The 22,890-nt window shown below is 38.3% G+C and overlaps 2 protein-coding genes across 2 annotated transcripts in view; one reads left to right on the top strand and one right to left on the bottom strand.

Annotated features, from left to right (window-relative positions):
* Window positions 1-13,035, top strand: part of AASS (aminoadipate-semialdehyde synthase) — a 57,297-nt gene extending 44,262 nt beyond the window's left edge. Inside the window, exons 19-24 of the mRNA XM_069461241.1 lie at window positions 203-370; window positions 5,663-5,758; window positions 7,764-7,879; window positions 8,551-8,639; window positions 9,167-9,343; window positions 10,529-13,035. Of these exons, the coding sequence (XP_069317342.1) occupies window positions 203-370; window positions 5,663-5,758; window positions 7,764-7,879; window positions 8,551-8,639; window positions 9,167-9,343; window positions 10,529-10,647 (765 nt within the window). The 3' untranslated portion in view covers window positions 10,648-13,035. The remainder of the gene's footprint in view (window positions 1-202; window positions 371-5,662; window positions 5,759-7,763; window positions 7,880-8,550; window positions 8,640-9,166; window positions 9,344-10,528) is intronic.
* Window positions 13,036-17,117: 4,082 nt separating this feature from the next.
* The window catches only part of PTPRZ1 (protein tyrosine phosphatase receptor type Z1), a 111,594-nt gene continuing 105,821 nt past the window's right edge, over window positions 17,118-22,890 (bottom strand). The window contains exons 26-30 of the mRNA XM_069461654.1: window positions 22,173-22,301; window positions 21,148-21,294; window positions 19,417-19,559; window positions 18,522-18,657; window positions 17,118-17,258 (exon numbers count right to left, since the gene is read on the bottom strand). Coding sequence (XP_069317755.1) covers window positions 17,118-17,258; window positions 18,522-18,657; window positions 19,417-19,559; window positions 21,148-21,294; window positions 22,173-22,301 — 696 coding nt within the window. The remainder of the gene's footprint in view (window positions 17,259-18,521; window positions 18,658-19,416; window positions 19,560-21,147; window positions 21,295-22,172; window positions 22,302-22,890) is intronic.

Genomic DNA, 22,890 nt, shown 5'->3' with positions numbered 1-22,890 from the left:
TAATGAAATATTAAACAGGGCAGGGCTTATCATTGAACCACATGATATGCCACTAGAAACATAACTCTGAGTTAATATCAAATGATAACGATTACCCAGTAATCTGGGGGTCAGGTTGCTTTCTTTTGTGCAAGTAATGCGGATAACCCTAAAAGGGAACAAACTGTTGTAACCCCACGTGTGCCTTTTCAATGTTCCTCAGGTTATTAATGTCCCAGGGGGAGTCTCCTTTCTTGATTCGGTTACGTCCATGGATTATTTCCCAGGGTTAAATTTGGAAGGATACCCTAACAGAGACAGCACAAAATATGCTGAGATTTATGGCATTCCATCTGCTCACACTCTGTTGCGGGGGACGCTGAGATACAAGGTAAGCAACCGAATTTCAGATTAACCACATTGCCAGTTTTGATGTAAGTGATGTGCACACTTCATTTTCCTTAGTAATCAAAATAATTAAGATGATAAAACCAAGTTGGAACCTATTTTCTCAGAAATTGGTTGATTGAATGTTTTAGGAGACTCAAGTGAAAATAGCAAAAAGAGAATTTATGGACTCATTAGGAGTTGGGGGCAGACAGGGGGCAGCTTCAGGCTTAGTGAGATTTTGAGGTCAGGTGACCTCACCAGGATGTGGTTTCTCTTCACCTCTTGGCTCTTCCTCTAGTATTCTCTGCAGTCTCGGGTTTTATGCAGTAGCAGAATGGTGGCAGCATTCCCAGCCTCTTAGAGCCCCTTAGGTTCAAATCCAGTGGGAATGGAAAAGTACATCTTTTTAACAGCTAAACACATAATTTTTGTCTCATTAGCTGAGACTGATCCCAGCTGAGGTCAGTGGGATAAAATGTGCCCATCGGCTTTGCCCTACGTTATGTGTCCCTAGAGCTGAAGATGGAGTTAATGTCACCGGAGACCCATGGATTAGGGCTGGGGGAAAGGGACAAGGTAAAAGGGGCTTCCTCAAACCAAATCTGAAATATTTTTAAACCACAAAATGGGGAGTACATTCTAGAAGCATGAATACAAATGCCCATTACACATTTATTGAGCACAAAAGAGCGGTCAGTTACAAGTGTGACCAAATCAAGACAACTGGCGTGATAGTTTCCGAGCATAAGAAATTACCACAAACTGGGTGGCTGGAAACAATAGGAATTTATTCTCTCACCGTTCAGGAGGCCAGATGTCTGAAATCAAGGTGTGGTAGGGTTGTTGCCTTCTAGAGGCTTGACCTGTAGACATGTCAGTCCGATATCTGCCTCCGTCTTCGTATCACCTTCTTTTGTGAGCCTCACTGTGTTCTCTCTTCTTATAAGGATGCCAGCCACAGGTTGATATCATACTGAGGTGTTTAATTATATCTGCAAATCTCCAAATAAGGTCATATTCTGAGCCTCTGGGTGGGCACAAATTTGGGCCTACTATGTGTACTCAACCTACTACAACCAGCATACCTTAAATACTACATCTCTCAAAATCAGAGATCTGATTTCAGATCTGTTGGGTGAGATTTCCTGGCTAAGGCCAGGGGGAGGGGGATTTGTCTCATGTGTGTTATCTGGTGTTTACTAATTATCTTTTTTTCTGGAAGATGTAAGACACACAGACCTGTCAGTGATGACTCCGCAATTCTCCTGCATGCTCTCCCTTGCTCTCTCTTATCGTTTTTTTCTGGCTATTACCTTTGCCTGGAACTTTTCCCGCAGATACTCGCACTACCCACCTCACCTCCTTTGGGCCTTGTTCTCAATGAGGCTCTCCATGCCTTGCTGTTTCAAATGACGACTTCCTCACCCTGCATGCTTCCTGTCCCCCTGCCCTGCAAGAAGTGGGCATCCGGAATCAGTGGACACTGGGGTGGTGTTCAGCTTTGAGAGGAAATAATGGAAAACATTAATCTATGAGTGGAGATTATTTCTATGGTGTTGACATACGAAGCTTGGCCTCTGGATGCCTCATTTTCTACCTTTTATTTATATTGTCTCATGTTGACCTTTTATTTATTCCTTTGTTAAATAGTACATTTATTGTATATATTTAAAGTATACAACATAATGTCATAGAATACATGCAGAAAGTAAATTGGTTACTATAGGGAAGCAAATTAACATATCCATCATCTCACATAATTACCCTTTTTGGTGGCAAGAACAGCTAAAACCTACTGATTTAGCATGAATCCAAATTATAGTACAACTTTATTTCCTGTAATCCTCATGTTGTACATTAGATCTCCAGACTTTTTCATCTTCCATATCTGCTACTTTGTATCCTTTGATCTACAATCTCCCCATTTCCTTCCCCCAGCCCTGCCCCTGGTAACCCACTGTTTTATTCTCTTGTCTCTGCATATTTGATTTTTTAAAAATTCTGCATATAAGTGAGACAAAGCAGTATTTTTCATTTTGTATCTCACTTATTTCACTTCATATAATATCTTCTAGTTTCATCCTCTTCTCTTTTCTTAAAGAGAAGACAACCACTGTTTTTCTTACTCTTTAGAGCTTCTGTTACATTTATGAGCACTTAGCATTTACTCAGCATTTTTCGTTATATTTTTATGTATATTTTTATTGCTCCCAGAATAGATTGTAAGCTCCTGGAGGGCAGCTACTCATGCTCTCATGAATCTGATGTCTTCATTGTCCCAGGCATCAAACCAGACATCAATGATAATACCCTAAGTAGATCTCAGAACTGTGACTCTTCCCCCAGCCTTAAGGCAAGCAGAAATTCTAGTCTGAATGGATGCCATACCATCCCCAGCACTGGCAGACTTCTATTTTCTTCAATTTCTCTTTTTCTTTTTCTTGTTTTTTTTTTGTCCAGCAGTAAGGATTTTATGATAGCTTTCAATATAGTCTTTTGCAAAACATGTAGATGCAGGAGTAAAGGATTTGAATAGATTTAAGATTGACTAAAGCTCTCAAAAATGTGTATGGATGAGAGCCAGCCCCACAGAACGATGGAAGATGTCACAGTGTTCGTAACCACAAGGGCCACCACCCTGGGCAGTGCCAGCAACCCTTCAGTAACCCTAATATTCTTTCCAGTATTGGAGAGGAGGCACTGTCATTCCTGTGTGACAGAGTGGGGTTAACTATGCCCCTTCTCTGCCTGCCTGTCACCTGCTTGGCCTTTCAGACCTACCTTGGTACCACCTTCCTGTGGGATCCTCCGTCACTCCTTCCCCTTCAACTGCCCAACCCCCATCTGTGGAGTTTCCCCTCCTTTGTGCTCCCACAGCTGTGTTTCCCTCTGACACAGCTCCTGTGATATTCTGCAGTAGTTGAGTCATCAGTGGTCATGTGCTTTTGCTCATTATGGGCCAGGCATTACATTTGACTTACTGACCCGCCCCATGGGCTGTAGTTCCCTCATGGTGGGGTCTGCATTTTTCATCTCTGTGGCCTCAGTTCCTGGCACAAGTCTTTCACATGGCAGCAATTTGCTAAATGCTTCTTGAGGAATAAATAAATTCATTTCTAGTGGTCAGCATGAAAATATATTTCTGAGCCCAAGCAATAGCTCAGAAATCAGTATTTTTGATGGTGGATGAAGGGATCTGTAGCACCTATAAGACCCTAGAAGCAAGATAAACAAGCCAGAGGTATTATTACTTTTTTGTTTCTCGTTTTTGAAGTATATTTGCATTGAGTTAGAGCAAACAATTGCAAATTCTTTTTTTAGTAACCTCTGAACAGTATGAACAATATAGCCTTTGAGAAAGGTGAAAATTACAGTTGACCACATGTTTAATGGTGAAATCTCTGATGGCTACAGGAATTATTTTACGTTTTAATAACTTTGCTCCCTGAAATTATTTATCATGCTTCCTCTTCTCTCTCTTTCTGTCTGTCTGTCTGTCTCTCTCTCCTTGAGCAATAATTGCGGCAGCTACAGAGTTTCTTATTTTAGCCTTCCCTTGCCATTTGCACAGAGAAGGACAAACCATTACGGTCTTTTTCCTTCACTTCATCTGTCATTCAGAATCTATTTATCCACCCATTTGTTCTCTTTAGCAGATTGGAATGCTGGGATGTTGAATAATGGGGTGAGGGCATGGACCTGAAGGCTGCACAGACTAATATAATATAGTGTATTATAATATAATAATATAAATATATAATTTAAATGCTTTGTATACTTACAGTACAACAGCTTAATAAACAATTAATTACCATTTTTTTTTTTTTTTTTTTTGAGACAGAGTCTCACTTTGTTGCCCAGGCTAGAGTGAGTGCCGTGGCGTCAGCCTAGCTCACAGCAACCTCAAACTCCTGGGCTCAAGTGATCCTCCTGCCTCAGCCTCCCGAGTAGCTGGGACTACAGGCATGCGCCACTATGCCCGGCTAATTTTTCTATATATATATTTTTAGTTGTCCATATAATTTTTTTTCTATTTTTAGTAGAGACGGGGTCTCGCTCTTGCTCAGGCTGGTCTCGAACTCCTGACCTTGAGCGATCCACCCGCCTCGGCCTCCCAGAGTGCTAGGATTACAGGCGTGAGCCACCGCGCCCGGCCTAATTACCATTTTTTTTGAGACAGTGTCTTGCTCTGTCTCTCAGGCTCACTGCAACCTCAGACTCCTGGGTTTGAGCAATCCTCCCTCCTGAGCCTCCCAAGTAGCTGGGACTACAAGGGTGTGCCACCATGTCTGGCTAATATTTCTATTTTTTGTAGAGATGGGGGCCTTACTCTTGCTCAGGCTGGTCTTGAACTCCTGGCCTTGAGTGATTCTGCTGCCTCAGCCGCCCAAAGTGCTAGGATTACAGGCGTGAGCCACCGAGCCAGCCAATCAATTACAGTTTGTGTTAATTGCTATGATAGATGTATGTGCAAAATGCTATGAGAAGAAAGGAGTTTCCACTCACCTAGGAGACTTGGAAAATGTGCTGTGCTGGGTTTTGAGGGAGGAGGAAACATTTCACAGGTGAAGAAGTGTGGACAACATGTTCCAAGCATGGGAGCAGCAGGTACAGAGGCCCTGGTCTCTGCGAGGGTACAGCACTTTTGGGGGATGGTGAGAGGAGCAGATGACGATTGGAAAGTCAGGCTGGAGAGGCATATTGTGATGGGTTTTATGTAATACACCAAGGACCTTAGGCTTGCCCTGTAGACAATGAAGGAAACATGAGGAATTTTTATTACAGTGGTGATATCATCATGTCTACATTTTAAAAAAATCTCCCTGGTTCCACCTCTTTTCCTGCTCCCTGTATGCCTAGGGGTGGTGACTCTTAATCAATAGAATGAATTATCTGCTTTTATAGGGATATTCTTACAAATCTCTCCTTCCATTATAAGAAAGAGCTCAACTGACTGTTGTGTTAAATAATATTCTGCTGAACTGACAGCATGTAACATACGAGGAAATTTACCCTTACGCTGCCAGAAAGTACCGTGAACTTGCTACGCAGAAACAGAAGGAAAGACCTAAATTTTACAAGGTCTCTTATATAAATCAGTGGAATTGTTATGACATTATTGATCTCAGTTTAAGCTTGGAAGTGATTCTATCCATATCAGCAATACAAATGACTATTTTCAGCCTGTTTTCTAAATTAGTTACAAAGATAGTTCTCTCTTTTCAAAAAAGCTTTGCTATTTTTTCCTTTGCAGAGAAACTTTGCATAGACTGTTTATTAATTCTTGTTTCAGGGATATGCCAAAGCTCTAAATGGATTTGTAAAATTGGGTCTTATAAGCAAAGAAGCATTGCCCATCCTTCGATCTGAGGCCAACCCTCTCACCTGGGTGAGTGACTCCAGAGTTCTGTGCTGTTTGCTCCTCTTCAGAAATGCCTTCTGAAATGGTCAGGGGTGAATTCTGCTTTGCATCAACAAAAGTACTCTTTCTGTAGCTCACGCGAAGGAAGATAAGTCCTAACCCAAAAGTTCCTTTCCTGACACTGTTATGGGAAGGTGGAGAGGGCGCGGAGCTCACACATCAGGCCTGCTGCCTGCAGCAACTTACACAATTCGATCGTTCCCTGAACTCTAAGGTGCACTTGTTCTCTGCACTGGGCTCTGAGCTCTTCCAATTGTCAAAGTGGTGACCCAGTGACCAGAGTCACTTGGGCCTCCTAAAAATGATAATTCAGGAGAGATGCTGGCATATCACAGAACTGGATTCCCAACCTTCAAATCCCATCAGTCCTCTCACTTGGCTATGTATAACCATGAGTCATTTAAGTTTCACTTACTGAGTTTATGCCTTTATCTGTGTTGTACCAAAATCTTAGGGCCTCAGGATTGGAAGGAACTTTGGAGACTTGGAACTGAATGTAAAGTAGAGCTTCCACTAATTGCCAGAAATTAATTCATTATCAGCTGGTCATTCAGTTTAAACTAGTGTGCCCATAATCCAATGGAAATGCCAGAAATGTATCACAAGGAGAAAAGGACCAATATTACAAATCCCATTAAATCTCAAAACAAACAAACAAACAAACAACCCCAAAAAACAAACAAAAAAAGCAAACCAAAACAAAACACAAAAAACTTTGGTATTCTTGCTAGCCAGTTGCTTTTAAATTCAGTTTTTTGTGTGTATCTGTGAACCTTTCCCATCTAAGTTTTACCTTTTGTAAGTTTACTTGTTGGGCAGGAGTGAATAAATATCCGCAGAGAGAACCTGGGGTTGAGGCAGCTGGCTGGCAAAGGTTGGTGCAGGCATTCTTAGGGTGGTCCCAGTATCCTGGTAGCTATAGTCTAAAACAGAGGTTGACAAACTTTTTTTGTAAAGGACCAGACTGCAGATATTTTAGGCTTTATGGGCCATACAGTCTCTGTCAGAACTACTCAGTTATGCCATAGACAATACATAAACCTATGAGCACGACTGTGTTCCATAAAACTTTTTTTTTTTTTTTTTTTTTATGTTGCCCAGACTAGAGTGCAGTGATCACGGCTCACTGCAAATTACAACTCCTGGGCTTAGGTGATCCTTCTGTCTCAGTATCCCAAGTAGCTAGGACTGCCGGTGTCTGCCACCACACTTGGCTAATTTTTAAAATTTTTGTAGAGATGGGGTTTTGCTATGTTGCCCAGGCTGGTTTTGAACCCCTGGGCTCAAGTGATCCTCCTGCCTCCACCTTCCAAAGTTTTGGGATTCTGGGTGTGAGCCATCACTCCCAGCCTAGTAAAACTTTTATTTAGTATTTAGTAAAAAGATGGTAAGCCAAAACTGGCCTGTGAACCTGTTTGTTCACTCCTGATCTGGGGCATAACTTTTTTTTTTTTTTGGAGCCTGGAAAACTTCTTGCTTAGAAAGTAGAAAAAGATATGGCCATTAAGTGTTCTTGCTTTGAGATTTTATTACCTGCAAGGTCTTTCTTATCTCTTCAACCTACAAAAGAACTCTGGTTGCTCCTGGCAGCCCCAGCAGTAAGGTAACCCTTTTCTCCTTTATCCTGGCCAAAATCAACTGCTGGAAGGTGAGGGGAGAAAGGGTAAAAAAGTGATGGAAGGGATGCACAAGGCAGGAAGTGTGCTGGCAAATATAGTTCCATCTGTTTCGTATTGGGTTGACCCATTTTCATTGCCGAAATATCCCGAAATACCATGCACTCACTGGTGTGTAGGTGTGCAGACATGTGTGTATGCAAGTGTATGTGCTACAATTCGCTATTTCTAATTACTTCTGGTTTAAGAATTTGAGGTGCATTTGAGGTTCAATGTTTTAGGAGGAGACTTTATCAGTTAATTTGGTTTTTATTTTATTAGGGACTTAGAATTTTTATCTTTGTTTTTCTAATCAGAAAGAACTCATCTGTGACCTAGCAGGGATTTCACCCACCTCCAAGCATGATGTGCTTAAGGCAGCTGTCCTTAGGAAACTAGGAGGGGACGATACACAGCTGGAGGCTGCCGAATGGTAGGTACCCACCATTCAACTTAGAGCAAAATATATCGGATCAATGATTGTTTGGTCCTTTCTGGTCAAAGAAAGGTCAAGATAGAACCAAATATGTTACATGTGTCTTTGATTAATTTGCTGCTCTAACGTTGGCCTGTTGTAGAGAGATTACCATGTACCGTGTTCATATGGGGATAAAACATAGATAAAGAGAGGAATCAAGGACAATTATAACTTGAGAAATGCTTGTCTTGAAACAATTTACCACTCAGTTCCAAAACAAAGTGGGATATCTTTGCCTTCCTGTAGGGGATTCTCTGAGTATTCAGAGAATATAACTTTAAATCATTCATTCACGTGACTGTTGCGCATCATGCTGCTATACCTTGTATGGGAGAACGAACCTGCAAATTAATCTCATAAAGAGCTTTGTAAAAACATGGACTTACAAAGCATCCTCTCTGCCCTGCTCCAGGGAGCAGTGCCTGGGGGAATCTGGAGAAGATTCTGTAGGTTAAACCATTACTAATGTTATTGTTACTTTACAATTTGGGAGAGTCCTATAACTTGGGCTGTCGTCTTGTGATTTTTTCCCTTTCAAAATAAAATTAAAGGAGCTTCCTCTGCTTCCCAGATATGAGAACATGTGTAGGACTTGAACTAATGGAGCCATCTCTTGTGATTTTCAGGTTGGGCTTACTTGGGGATGAACACGTCCCCCAGGCAGAGTCCGTTGTGGATGCCCTCTCCAAGCATTTGGTCATGAAACTTTCCTATGGTAGGCCATGGAGTCTCAGCTAAATATTCCTAAAGGAGAATTATAAGATAGAATCAGTGCAGCCAGAGAATTAGATTGGAGGGTTGGAGCCAGGCAGTAGGAATGGGAAGGGAAGGAGCACTTGGACTATTTTTCCAGAAGGAAAAATAGGAGAATTATTAGGAAAGACTAAACTTGGATAATATGGGAAAGGAAAACAATTAGTTTTGCTTTTAATTTTTAATGCATTAGGGAAATGCTGAAGGAGCATTTTTGAGAGCAAAGAGTGTGGCCACTACAGCAGTAAACTTCATGTCTGTAGACAGGCTATGATGATACTGACCTGGACAAAAGAACGTGATCAGAGTTATAAGTTCTTTGAATATGGACTTGGTTCTTGGGCTAAATGGCAATATAGGTAATTATCTGGTGACCATATATAATGGGAAGGGAAACCTGTGAGAGCAGAAGGGTAGGAACAGGAGATGATATACAATATTTGAGTTGTAATGATAGTGGCATTTTAAAATGTTTTTACTTATTTTAAGGCCCTGAAGAAAAAGATATGATTGTGATGAGAGACTGCTTTGGAATCAGACATCCTTCTGGACATTTGGAAAATAAAACTATTGATCTTGTGGTTTATGGGGACGTCAATGGCTTTTCAGCCATGGCTAAAACGGTGGGGTTTCCCACTGCCATGGCAGCCAAGATGTTGCTTGACGGTAAGTTCTATTTATTTGAGGACTGAGTTTGTCTCCCTGTCACCTCCGCATCATTCTATGCCTGGACTTCAAGCAATTACTCTAGAGCGTAACACTGGCCTTAACTAAAGTGAGCCATCTTAGAAGATCCCAGCGCTGGCTGGATCTTTGGAGTTAGATCTGATTTCTGTCCCAGCTCAGTCATGAGATGGCTGAGTGTTGGGGTGCAAGGTACTCAGCACCTCTAAACCAGAGTTTCCTCATCTTTAAAGTGGGTATTGTCATCTCTAATTCACTTAAGGGAAATAACACATAGTGCAGTTACCACATAAAGGGCTCCCCAGGGAGTGTCAATTCCTTTCCCTTCTTTCCTTGATTTTTGCTATTTTGGGAGTGGTAGTTCTGAAATAGCAGAGGATGTTCACTTCCGGATCCTCAAGAATATGGACCCAGTTTTAATAATCTTCAATATCTCAGTGTATGATCAGTACTCAATAATTATTTTAGACTAACTGAATTCAAATTTCAACTCTCCACTCTCCCCTTAAGATCACATATATACTCAGTAAGCATTGCCTCAGAAATATAACACCTTGTTTGGCCCTTGAGAAAGAATGAGGGGAGTAGAAAACATCAAAGCATATTAAAGTGAAATAATGAGAAAACATATCTATAGTATCGTCTCAGCTAACGTCAAATTAAATGACCTATGTATTGAAGAACTGGAGTGAAGTGGTAAGAAATGGGGGTCATTGTGGCCTTTAAGGAAAGTGCTCAGATTTCAGCCATCCTAACAGGTGCCTGTGCCCAAATAATCAAATTGGTTTCAATTTATTCTGTTGGCATTATGCTTTTTTAAAAAAACGATATTGTCAAGTTAAGCTGACCAGTCAGGCTAACTTTCTCACTTTACTCCCCTATCATATTGGCAGTAATTGATGCAGTTAAATGTAAAATTCTGACACTGTCACTAAGTCCAGCTGTGCTTTCAGTAAAAAATTAACGCGTTTCGTTATAGAATGTTACTAAGTAATAATTTAGTAGGGCATATTTAAGCAGCTATTTAAAAAATGCCTAGGCCTCCAACGATTCACTGACTCCGAGTTTACTGCTGGGGTGATAACCTTCTTGGCTGGAGACACCTGCTGAGGAAATTGACCTTGAACACCATTTTAAAATGGTAATTACACATTTGCTTTCTTTCAGGTGAAATTGAAGCCAAAGGCCTGATGGGTCCCTTTTCAAAGGAGATCTATGGACCAATACTGGAGCGAATTAAAGCAGAAGGCATTGTATATACGACACAGAGCACAATCAAACTGTAACTGGGAATTATATTTTGTTTTCATCTTTCCAGGCAACACGGTCTGAACATTTATTGTGACAAGCATGCTTGCTGATGTGCTATTTTAAAGTATAAACGTAATATGTTTTGATTAAGCCAATGCAATGGTGTTTTTGAAATTTAAATCTCTATTTTAATATGAAAACATTTGGAACCGGAGATGTCAGTCATTACCAGAGAATTTTAATAATTCTACCATGTATTTTTTATATGTATGTAAAAGTCATGATCATGCTATTTGTTAATTTATTGCGCCATTTTTTTAAGAACATTTTTCTACAATCAGCAGATGAAGTTTTAATTTTTTAGTCAGAAAACTTTCTGCATGTAGCTATATTTTTGTATTTTTCAAATAAATTCAGTTAAGTAACTTTAGATTACCTATTTACAAACCTTTGCAAAAATGATATTTTGTGGCCTGTTTGTAAAGTTATGATTTATTTCATAAATGTTACTCCTTATAGCTTTTTATTGAGTATTTGGAAAGGAGAATGGGTAAGATTAAATCACAATCCATATTATCACCTCATTAGGCACAGAAAAAGTATTTAACAAAATCCAACACTTTTTCTTGATAAAAAACACTCAACAAACAGGGGATAAAAGAGAACTTCCTCAGCCTGATGAAGAGCATCTATGGAAAACCCACAGCTAGCACAGTACTTAATAAAGACTGAATTATTTCCCCCTGAGATAAGAAAGAAGACAAGGATGTTTGCTCTGTCTACTTCTATTCAATTTGTACAGGAGGGTTGAGCCAGGGAAATTAGGCAAGAAAATAAAATAAAAGGCATCTAGATTGGTAAGGAAGAAGTAAACTCTATTTGCAGATGATACTGTTTTATGCATAGAAATTCAAAGGAAATCCATAGAAAAATCCAAAGACATACTCTAAAAAACCCTATTAGAGCTAATAAATGAATTCACCAAAGTGACAAGACACATGTTTAACATACAGGAATTGATTACCTTTTTATAAAGCATTAATGAATGAGCCAAAAATAATATTAAGAAAACAATTCAATTTTCAACAGCATTAAAAAGATTAAAATGGTAATAGAATTGAAAGTCCAGAAATGGTGCTCACATTTATGGTCAATTGACTTTTGAAAAGGGTAATAAGATGATTCCATGGGGGGAAAGAGCCTGTTTTGCTAAATGATGCTTGGAAACCTGGATATTCACATGCAAAATAATGAAGTTGGCACCCTACCTCCTACCACACATAAAAATTAAATGGACCCAAGACCTAAATGTAGGAGCTAACACTGTAAACATTTTAGAAGAAAACTTAGGTGTAAATTTTCATGATCTTGGATTAGACAATGATTTCTTAAATAAATGACACCAAAAACACAAAAAATAGATAAATTGAACATCATCAACATTAAAAGTTTTGTGCTTCCAAGGACACCATCAAAAAAGCAAAAAACAACCTATAGAATGAGAGAAAAATTTTGTAAATTACATATCAAGGAAGGGACTTGTATCTAGAATATATAATGAATTGTTATAACTCAATAATAAAAAGACAACCCAATTTAAAAAATGAACAAAGGATCTAAATTGACAGTTCTCCAAAGATGATATACAAAAGACCAATAAACATAAAAAAACTCAACAGCATTAGCCATCAGAGAAATGCAAATCAAATCTATAATGAGATACCACTTTATACCCATTAGAATGGCTATAATAAGAAAGTTAGTAACAAGTGTTGGTGAGGATGCAGAGAAATTGGAACCTTCATACAAGAGAAATGAAAACAAACGTCCACGTAAATACTTGTGCAGAAACGTTGACTGCAGCATTATTCGTAATAGCCAAAAATTGAAACAGCCCAAATGTCCCACCAACTAACGAATAAACAAAATGTGGTATATCCATACAATGGAATATTATTATTCAGCAATAAAAAAGAAATGAAGTGTTGATACACGCTACGACATGGTTGAACATTGAAAAAATGCTAAGTGAAGAAAGCCAGACACAAAAGGTCACATATTATATGATTTTCTTTATATGAAATGTCCAAAACAGGCAAATACATGTATGTTTATATATATATGCAATGGAGTTTTATATGCAATATAAATATGCAATATGTATATGCAATATGGAGTTGATTGTATTAATGATGGCACAAACTCTAAATATACTAAAAAACTACTGAATTATGTACTTTGAATGTGTGAACTGTGTGGTATGTAAATTATATCTCAAGTTGTTTAAAGATTAAATTACAATTAAAATTTGTTTGTTTACATCTTGGGGAAAACCTCTTGCCTTTAGAGATAAAAATTCAGCACCTGTTTGACCTTCACAGACTGTGCTCATGTCCTGGCATATAAAACTAATTCTGTCCTTGAAATAAGCAGGTACTACACATGGAATAAAGACAGTTGAAAACATCTTCTGTGCTATTTGAAAGATATCAAAAGTGATTAAGGCCTGAACCCATGAGTTGAACAATAGGACTCTACTGCTTTGCTGGTGGAGGCAGGCAACAGAACAACTTTTTTGGAAAGCAAAAAAGTAGTAAGAGACATAAAAAAGTTCATACAATCTACTCCCGAAATAACACTTACAGGAATTGATCCTAAGGAACAATCCTAAACATGGTAAAAGCTTTTTACAGGAAGAAATGTTTAACATACTATTATAAAAGGGAGAATTTGAAAGAGCCTAAACAGGTAACGTTAGGAAAATGATCACCAGAGTCATCATGTATCACAAGAGCAGGTTTTCTGTTTTGGCACTACTGATATTTCATGGTGGGTGATTCTTTGTTTTAAGGGCTGTCCTGTGCACTGGGGAGTGTAGCAGCATCCCTGGCTTCTATCCAGTAGTTGCCCCACCTTCCTGCCCAGTTATGATAACCAAAAATGTCTCCAGACATTGCTGAATGTCCCTTGGGGGGCAATACTGTCCCCAGTTTAAAACAGCTATACTGGATGGAAATATTACCCTTCACAAGGATAAGCTTATAAAGTATGTATGATAAAAATGCCTATATAACAATATAAAAAGTAGAATAACATATTCATAACGAGGCCACAATTATGTAATAAAACAATGTATGGATAAAAGCCATGTGAATGTATTTAAACCAGGAATGAAATTGTGGTAATGGATAGAAGTAATTAGGTGAGATGTACCTGACTGACTTTCCTGGCTTCATTTATGTCCTTGTCTCATAATTGATTGTTGTCTCAGAGTTAAGGTCAAGAAATGAGGAAAGATTGCTGTATCTGACAGGAATTTCCTTTTTAATCTGTTTCAGAACACATTTATTTAAAATTTGTGTAAAAATGCTTAACTCTCATACATGCTACTGCATAATTATTTTCTCCTGGGCAAGATTCTGCAAGGAACATCACAATCAATAACCTTAAGGGAAAAAAAATCTGTATCTCCTCAAAGGCTGCTTGCTCCTGGGACAAAAGATAAGGGGAAAACATATAAAATAATTATGGTGACATGTACTACTGGTTCAGGTCAGCTTGTGATTAGACATTGCAGGTGGTGATAAAACAAAACTTAAAACAGGAGGATAAGGAGATAAGGTTAGAACAGCAACCAAGGAGTTCAAAATTAACCTTTTGTCCTTCCTCCCTAGGAGGGTGAGAAAGAAGCACATTAATTATTTTTGTACCCTTGAAAGAAGTGCTTATCAACATTTTGGAATTTGTGGCATGCTACTATTTGTTGGGCTTTTTGGGGGGGGTCTATTTCATATCTCTCATAACTATTGCTTTAAAAGGAAAGCTCTCATAAAAAGGAAAGTTAATTAATTTTAGCTCTATTTTAAGGATTTGGTGAAAATTTCCTGATACTGCTTGAGGAAACCGTAGGCTCCCGGAAGTGCTGTTTCTATAGAGCATGGTTCTCCAACTTTAGCATCCATTAGATTTCTGGGCCCTACCCTCAGAGTTTGTTATAGTAGGTCTGGGATCAGTATCTAGGGTTTGCATTTCCAACAGGTTCCCAGGTTTTGCTGATGCTATTGGTCTGGGAAGCACACTTTGAGAACCACTGGTTTAAACAAAACTTCTCTGTCTTCCCTCTCTGGGCCCTGAGCTGGGCATTCTTGCAAATCAGTGCTCTCCTTATTAACAGAGTTAATCTCCTGTCTTATTAGGCAGTACTGTAAAACACCTGGCTGAGGCAGGGGACTGCTTCAAGTATTAAAGTCTGCTTGTTACTCATTAGATTCCATTTTCCTGCACTTCAGTTCCACACAGCTCTTGGATCCCAACAATTTATATTAACATGAGACCTCTTACCTTTTTCCGCTTTGGGATTTATGACTTCCTGGTTCTTGTCTGCCTACCCTGTTTCCAACCCCCTGCTTGGCTTGACCTTTGCTTTTATTGGAGTCTCTTCCTGGCAAATCTGCCTGCTTCTAATTCCCAGCTTGTTTCTAAGCCAAAGGTTCACAACATTTCTTGGTACATGATGCCCTTAGTTTCTCAGTAACATTTTCATAATTCTTTTAGTCCATTTGGGCTGCTGTAACAAAATACCATAAACTGGATAGCTTATAAACAACAGAAATTTATCTCTCACAGTCTGGGGGCTGAAAGTCCAAGATCAAGGTGCTGGCAGATTCTGTCTGGTAAGGGCTTACTTACCTCCTTATGAACGACTGTCTTCTCATTGTAATCTAACATGGTGATACGGCCGAGGGGTCTTTCTCAGGTGTGTCTGTCTGTCTCTCTCTCTTAGTGGGTTTTTTTTTTTTTTTTTTGTTTTGAGACAGAGTCTTACTCTGTTGCCTGAGCTAGAGTGCCATGGGGTCAGCCTAGCTCACAGCAACCTCAAACTCTTGGGCTCAAGTGATCCTCCTGCCTCAGCCTCCGAATAGCTGGGTCTACAAGCATGTGCCACCATGCCCGGCTAATTTTTTCTATATATATTTTTAGATGTCCATATAATTTCTTTCTATTTTTAGTAGAGGCGGAGTCTGGCTCTTGCTCAGGCTGGTCTCGAACTCCTGAGCTCAAACCATCCACCCGCCTCAGCCTTCCAGAGTGCTAGGATTACAGGTGTGAGCCACTGCGTCCAGCCTCTCTTAGTGTTTTTTATAGAGACAGTATGTTGCTATGTTGCTCAAGCTGGTCTCAAACTTCTGGTCTCAAGTGATCTGCCTCAGCCTCCCAAAGTGCTAGATTACAGGTGTGAGTCACTGCACTGGCTCAGACCTCTTTTTTAAGGACACTAATCTCATTCATGAGGGCTCTGCCCTCAGGACTTAATCACTTCCCAAAGGCCCACCTCCTGTTACCATTACCTTGAGAGTGAGGGTTTGAATTTTGGAGGGACATAAACATGCAGGCCACAGCACTCCCCAAGCCAAAAGTAATACATAATGGTTCTGTTTATTAAGTAGTTAGGTCCAAATAATTTGATAGTAGAAGTTTGTACAGTGTCAGCACACGTTGCTGTGAAGTCCTTACAAATGTAAAATTTTGTGACTTCCCTGTGCTCCTCAGTGCACAGCTGGGAACCATAGCTCTACACACTGTCCCATTCTACTTCCGTTTTTTTTTTTTGCTTCCGTCATCCCCGTGGGACCCATGTCTACAATTTTCTGCCACACATGCCTTGGCACAACACTCCACAAGCAAACATAAATTGATGGCAATATTTATATTTATTTTTGCAATTCCTTGGATAAAAACCATTTGAACAATGTTTGGTAAGGTGTTATTCTCATAAAAACATCTTTCAAAACAAATGTATTTCTATTTTTCACAAAAGTTAAAATTACATGCTGAAACAGAGTTAATCACTTAGATAACACAATACAATATCAGAAGACTTGTAGAGTAAGAATAATGAACTACATCATTAAACTAAACAATTACACAGAACTAGAAAACTGACTCAGTAGTAAAATATAAAATCTACAATTATAAATATAAATTTGGTCCATGGAGACACTAGAGCAGTATTTACAGTAAGTATCAGATTATTTCTACTTTAGGTGAATACTACAGTTGTAAAATGCTGCATATCATAGGGAACGGTGTTTTATTTACAGTCTACTATATTAAAAGTTATATTTCTAGCAAATATGATGATGGCTACAAATACAGCTAAAAATTTGACACTAAAAACAAACATTTTGTGTAGTGGGGATTTCCTAATACCTATAAATTGAAATTTCCTGTTAAAATCAATACAGAAAAAAGTACCACAAGTCCATTCTTAGAAATACTGTAAAATTCAATCATTTTAGTTCAAACATAATAAGTGAATTACAAGAAGTTTTGCAAAAAGGCACACATTGTTAATGATGTAAATTTGGCATCAGAATCCTATGTCATGTAAGTTACTGTCAGGTGATGGGAAGTAAACAGATAACAGAACTAGACTAATTTTCCTGTGTAATTTTAGAAAGAGGAAAACAAAGATCAGATGTGGGCTCCCACACCCCTTTCTGTGTTAAACTAAAGACTCTAAGCTCTCAGCGATATTTCCATCGGGTAATGCTGCACCGTTACTGTCCAGAGAGGTGGATGGGTTCTCTTCCTGTCTCGTGCTCACGAGGCTGAGGACCACTTTGTAGAGAAACTGGTACTGCTCCTAGAGAACAGAAAATGGGAGGTCATGCACAGGAAGCTTAGTGAGGTCATAAATTTCTAAAAAGCAGGAATATTTTTAGACACAACTTCGGCGCTATTCACGGAAGGGCATTGTGTTAAGGGCTTTGTTATTCTCAACAGAAGTACATAATCTGTGTTAATGTCTCTTTCTGATTAAATTAACTTTTCAATTAGAGAACATTCACTGACCTGGAGTATTGTCCACATACATTTGCCAATGATAAGCACTTCATTCTTATTCGTTTACTCTATGAAATCTGATGGTGATGTGACAGGGTTCTATTAACTTATGGGGAAACCCTTTGGCACTAGGCACCCGTAATCCATGCAAAATGTTTCTTATCCATTCTCTAGTTGCTATGAAATCCACTGGGTCTGTCTATTTATGGAGAGGTCTCAGAAATGACAGCGCTGCCAGCCCAGGGACCCACATAGAATGCAGTCCTTTCCCAAGACTCACTGTTTACCAGGAAGAAGAATTTCACACTCTATTAGTCCTATGCTCTGCTTTGAGTAATGGTGACTGTGTGCTCTGCTGTGATCTCAAGAGTATTGATGTATCAAAGAATGATGCAGTTTTTCTCTTACAGATGCCATCCCAGACAGTTTGGGGAGAGGCAGCTGCAGAGAACCCAAGCGAGTTACTAGCACCATAGTGGAAAACCATTAGGACCACATGTGATCCAGTGCATCATTAAATGCATTTGTGAAATTCACATCTCCAGAAAGAAATTTCGCACAGGACAAGCTTGATACAAAGCAGCTGGCCTGAATGAGATTTTTAATATGGTCTTCTCTGAGGTGCATGTGTGCAAGGATTACCTGGATGTCCCACCAACTAGTCCGGGCTGGAGTTTTGAAGATGGACCCTATACATACATACATGTGTAGACCAAAGAGCTAAAGGTGAGCCTATGACTTCTACATTCACCTAAGTTTCTCCATTGGGGTATTTACACTAAGTTCCCTATTGTGTAAAAAGCCACACATGAGATTTGAAATTTTTTAATCTATCAATTTTCTGGAAGATAAACTTTAAATATTTATTGCTTGTTGTTTTGGTTCCAAGAACTTGTAATTCAGCTTGAAACTACATGCTAATGTTATCAGTCAATGTGACCTTTCTTGATGCATGACAAAGTAGCCTCTAGGAAGGAAGTAGTACCCTAAAAGAAAAAATAATAGTGAAAATTTTCTAATTTTTCTAATACTGAAAATTTTGGTTCACTGCTTTATTACTTACAAGGTCAGCAAAGACTCCTGGCCTCATCAAATTGATCATCTTGGCTACCTGATAAACATCCATGGAATTTTCTTTTTCTAGTTGGTGCATAAGGGTTGTCAGAGCACAGAAAGTTCCTGCGGTCACTCCTCCGTGCCTTGTAGCAAAGGAAAGGGACAAAGATTCCATTCAGATGCATCAAATGCTCACATGTGGAATTCACAGAGCAAATGGCCTTGACAACTTTGCAGTACAAACAGTGAAAAGTTTAATTAATTGTCTCTCTTTATTGTCTTATGCTTAAAACTATGGTTTAATTTGAAACATTGCCAGGTATTCATATTAATAATGGCATGCTTTGTATAAATTTAATATTTGCTTATTTTTATACTATGAAAGGGGCTGACATTAAATAAAAAATGATCTGACCAAGGCTATTATATATACACACACTTATGTATCATATATAATATGTATATAATTCTAGCATATGCATTTTTTATTTGTTTATAAAAGAAGCCTGGAAAGATTTATTGGATAAAGATTCCTATTTCTGATAAACAAAAATCACAGCAATTTCACTCTTGTCCCAGGAGGTCAATGACTGAAAAATGCTTCTCTGGTTAGCTCCTGTAAAATTCCAGTGCTCAAGCACTAACTCATCACACAAAGTGTTCTCAGTATAAAATGCAAGAGCAGATTCCTATGATCATGAATCCATCTTCAGCTTTCAGCAGGGGCTTCATATGAAGTGAAAAAATAATGTTCTATGTTCACTTTGTTGATAAGAAGCTGATAATCACAATGGCTGAATCATCACATTTGGTTCAAAGCTTTAGGTTAGTCTGAACACAACAGAAATATACACACACCCAGAGAATGCTCACTGTGAAACAATTTAACATGTGGAACTTACTCATCATGAACAATCATGGGTCCATCCCTGTTGGCAGCTTCTTCTTTGATAATACTTATGAGTTCAAAAGTTTTACTAATGGGGCTATCCGGATTTGGCCATTTGGGGCACTGAAAATGCCTCACTTCAAGTACATAATCATCCTGTAAGGAGAAAGAAAAATTAATGTTTCTAAAAGAATAATATCAGTTAGTGACAGCTGATCATGAGTGGAATAATTGGGGGAAATTAGGAATTACAGTAAGGTAATGAAACTGAATGGCACGCATGAGTGAGCGGCAGTCTGGCGGGACGTCTGTCACGGAAGGAAGAAATAGTTGTGATGCCACGTTTACCACGCATAGGTTTACACAGCAGGATTTGAAAGTGCAATTTCTTTTTTTACTCTAAAAATAAACCTTACGTGTGGTTGTATCATATCAATGCTAGTAAACCATGAAACATGTACCAAGGATGTGTCTACACCGCTAAATTTTAAAAATAAATCTTCAGTGTTAAAATTTGTTTTGAAAATAGTGTAAACCTCTTCAAATACCAATCCTCAGGCTTAACTAAGGGAAGAATGAGATTGCACAATACAGTGGGAAAAACGCTGGCCAGGAGGTAGAGATCTAGGTCCAACTATGGTCCCAGCTCAGATTCTTGCTTATGTGACTAACCAGACTTTGTGAATTAAGTCTCTGAAACCTCTGACCTCCAGTTTCCAAAAGTGTACCCAATAAAATGCTACATGTACAAAACAAGAAGCATAACCTAAATTTTATATGGAAGTGCAAAAGGCTAAAACAGCCAAGATATTCCTAAAGAAGAAAAACGAAACAGTGAGTTAGCTCATAAGATATCAAGAATTATTATAAGCTGTAAGAATTAAGACAATACTGTTTTGGCAGGGGGATGGGCAAAGAGACCAACGGAATAAAATAAAGATCCTAGAAACAAGCCCATATGTATATGGTTTACCAGTTTCAGAATTAGGGTAAAGTGAAATATTTAAACCATCTAAAATATGATTTAATTGTTTTCTGAATGAGAAGTTACTCTGAGTCCACATGCCTTAGTCATCATTATTAGGATCTTTTAGTATTTTACTGTAGTAAAATAGTATTCTACATAAATAATTATTGTCAAAGAATTCAATAATAAATATCTGCATACAACCAAGAGTTTAAAAGAACAATATGTTATCTTGTAGATAACAACAGTATTTTTTATATAACCAAGAGTTTAGTAAAATAATCCTAGTTCATTGTACTGCATGTTTTTGAAGCACTTCTTCACTTAACAACTCATTATTTCACTTACCACTCACCAACTCTCTGCATTGGTAGAGAGCAGTCAGTTTTGGTAGGTAGTATTTTTCCCATTGCACTTAAGAGAATACAAGGTAAGGGCTTGCATTAAAAAACAATTTTAGAATCAATAACATTATTTTTTACTACGTTTATTTTCAACCTAAGCCCTATTAGCCACTGATTTGTAGGAAAAGAGAAATCTTTGATTTCCTGTGTATGTAGAATTCAGGAATGGTGTAGTTTAATGATGACTAATTGTTTAATGATTCTATAAGATTTTGAAAATGAAACTGACAAGTAAGGAACATTGATTATTTGAGTAATTTGTCACAATTTGGAAAAAATCAGAATCCTTCTTTTCATTTCTGGGAAAGATCCTTAAGTCAGCATACGTCTATCACATGTTTAAGGTGAAAAGTTTGTTAACTTATATCCTTACCTGTGTTGCTTCTAAGATAAAGTCTTGAATTATAAGCTTTTCCTCATTAGAAAGACATTTGTGTTCTTCAGCCATAAGAGTGACCTTAAAGCTCTCACAATTTATAGGCTCATCTTTATTTGGCCAGTAAACAAATTCATCTTCTGCCTGGAGGATTAAAAGCCAAAGAGTCTAATAAAAAACCTAATAAGTCAGATTGTGAAATAAAGTTAATTAGTTGGCATGGAAATTTCAACTCAAATTTTTCTTAGAATCTGAAAATTTACTCTTAAAATCTTCCTGGTGTCTTCAACCAGATTGATGTACAGAATAAAATACTGTACTTAAAACCCCAAACTATTATCTTGTTATTTTGGCCTCTTAGCTTATCAATAACAATGGTAAGCTTGTTGCTTCTATAACTGACAACCAAGTAAAGAAGATTGAATTGACTTGAAGAGCTCCACAATTTCTAGCTTCATTTGGAATGGTCAGTATAACTTTGTAGACAAGAACTGAATATCAAAGTTAAGTAAAGCCTAAATGAAATATTTATTTTGTTTTACTTTTTGGGTTTTCCAAACACAAAAAAGCAGACTGGGGTATCCTGGTTTTCTGATACTAAAAACGTCCTTCCTATACTAGGACTCATCCAACAGGGTCTTTTTTTTTTTTTTAAATTTCTAGGGACCTCCTTAAATTAAGGGACTCTCCAAATCTCTTAACATGTTATTTAAAAAATGTACATAGAAGTGTATAGAGTGACTTCATTCATAGTTGCAATCCTAATTTTCTTAGTGATGTCACAAAACACATAAATTTAAGTTAATTTTAATCTACTTTCATTTTAAACTGTCATTCATCACGTTGACCTAGGAGACTGTATAACCAAACCAAGCCCAACAGCAGATGAAGTCTGACCCCAATAACATTAGTTTATTAGTTGTAAACAAAATTACTTTGCTTGTTTGTATGCTGGACTTCTGGCTATTGTAACCTGATGTTTCCCCTGTAAAGAAATACTATAAGTGACCTAAGGGATTTACCATGTTTTGGCCATCAGGAATCATAACCACCAGCTGGGCATTATGGTCCCATATCATCCTCCAGAAATCCTTGATGGTATGAAGAAGAGGATGCTGGGTGATGATGAATTCATTGCTCTGATAATAGCCCTACAAAACCGAAGAGAAGATAAGAAGAGCCTTGGCATATGCCTTTAAACATGCAAATAAACATTTATAAGTTAATGGACTTTAAGTCAAAGTAGTCTTTTGAATTGCAAATTGTCTATACATGATAATTTGATTATTATAGCCAATGCTTACCAGCCACTTTCTATATGCTAGCTATAGCACTGTTTTCTTCCTCAAGTCATGTATTCCTCTCAGCAATCCTATGAGATAGGAACTGTGATCTGTCTGCTCTCCCCATTTTACAGGTTATGAAACTGAGGCTTAAGAAGTTAAATGTTTTGCCTAAGTTTACCTTAAAAAGTTAAGTGTAGTACTCAAGGTTACCTATCATCTTGTAGTGAATGCTTATAAATTTTATGTTACCTTTTAAATACAAGTTGGACTTTCTCATGCAGAGGAAAGGAGGGCTCAGTTGCCCTTGACACAGTTTCCAGTTCTCTACCTCTACTCCTAGTTCCTTCCTTAATGTGGTCGATCCAGAAATCTGCCTGATAAAGCTCCCTGGTGGCCACTTCACTATGCATCAGCTAGAAACATCCTACTTGACTGGCGCTGCTGACCCTCACAC

Source organism: Eulemur rufifrons, chromosome 29 (assembly GCF_041146395.1).
Source record: "Eulemur rufifrons isolate Redbay chromosome 29, OSU_ERuf_1, whole genome shotgun sequence".
Lineage (NCBI taxonomy): Eukaryota > Metazoa > Chordata > Mammalia > Primates > Lemuridae > Eulemur > Eulemur rufifrons.
The sequence above is the reverse complement of the archived record's forward strand: the minus strand, read 5'-3'. Positions and strand labels throughout refer to the sequence as shown.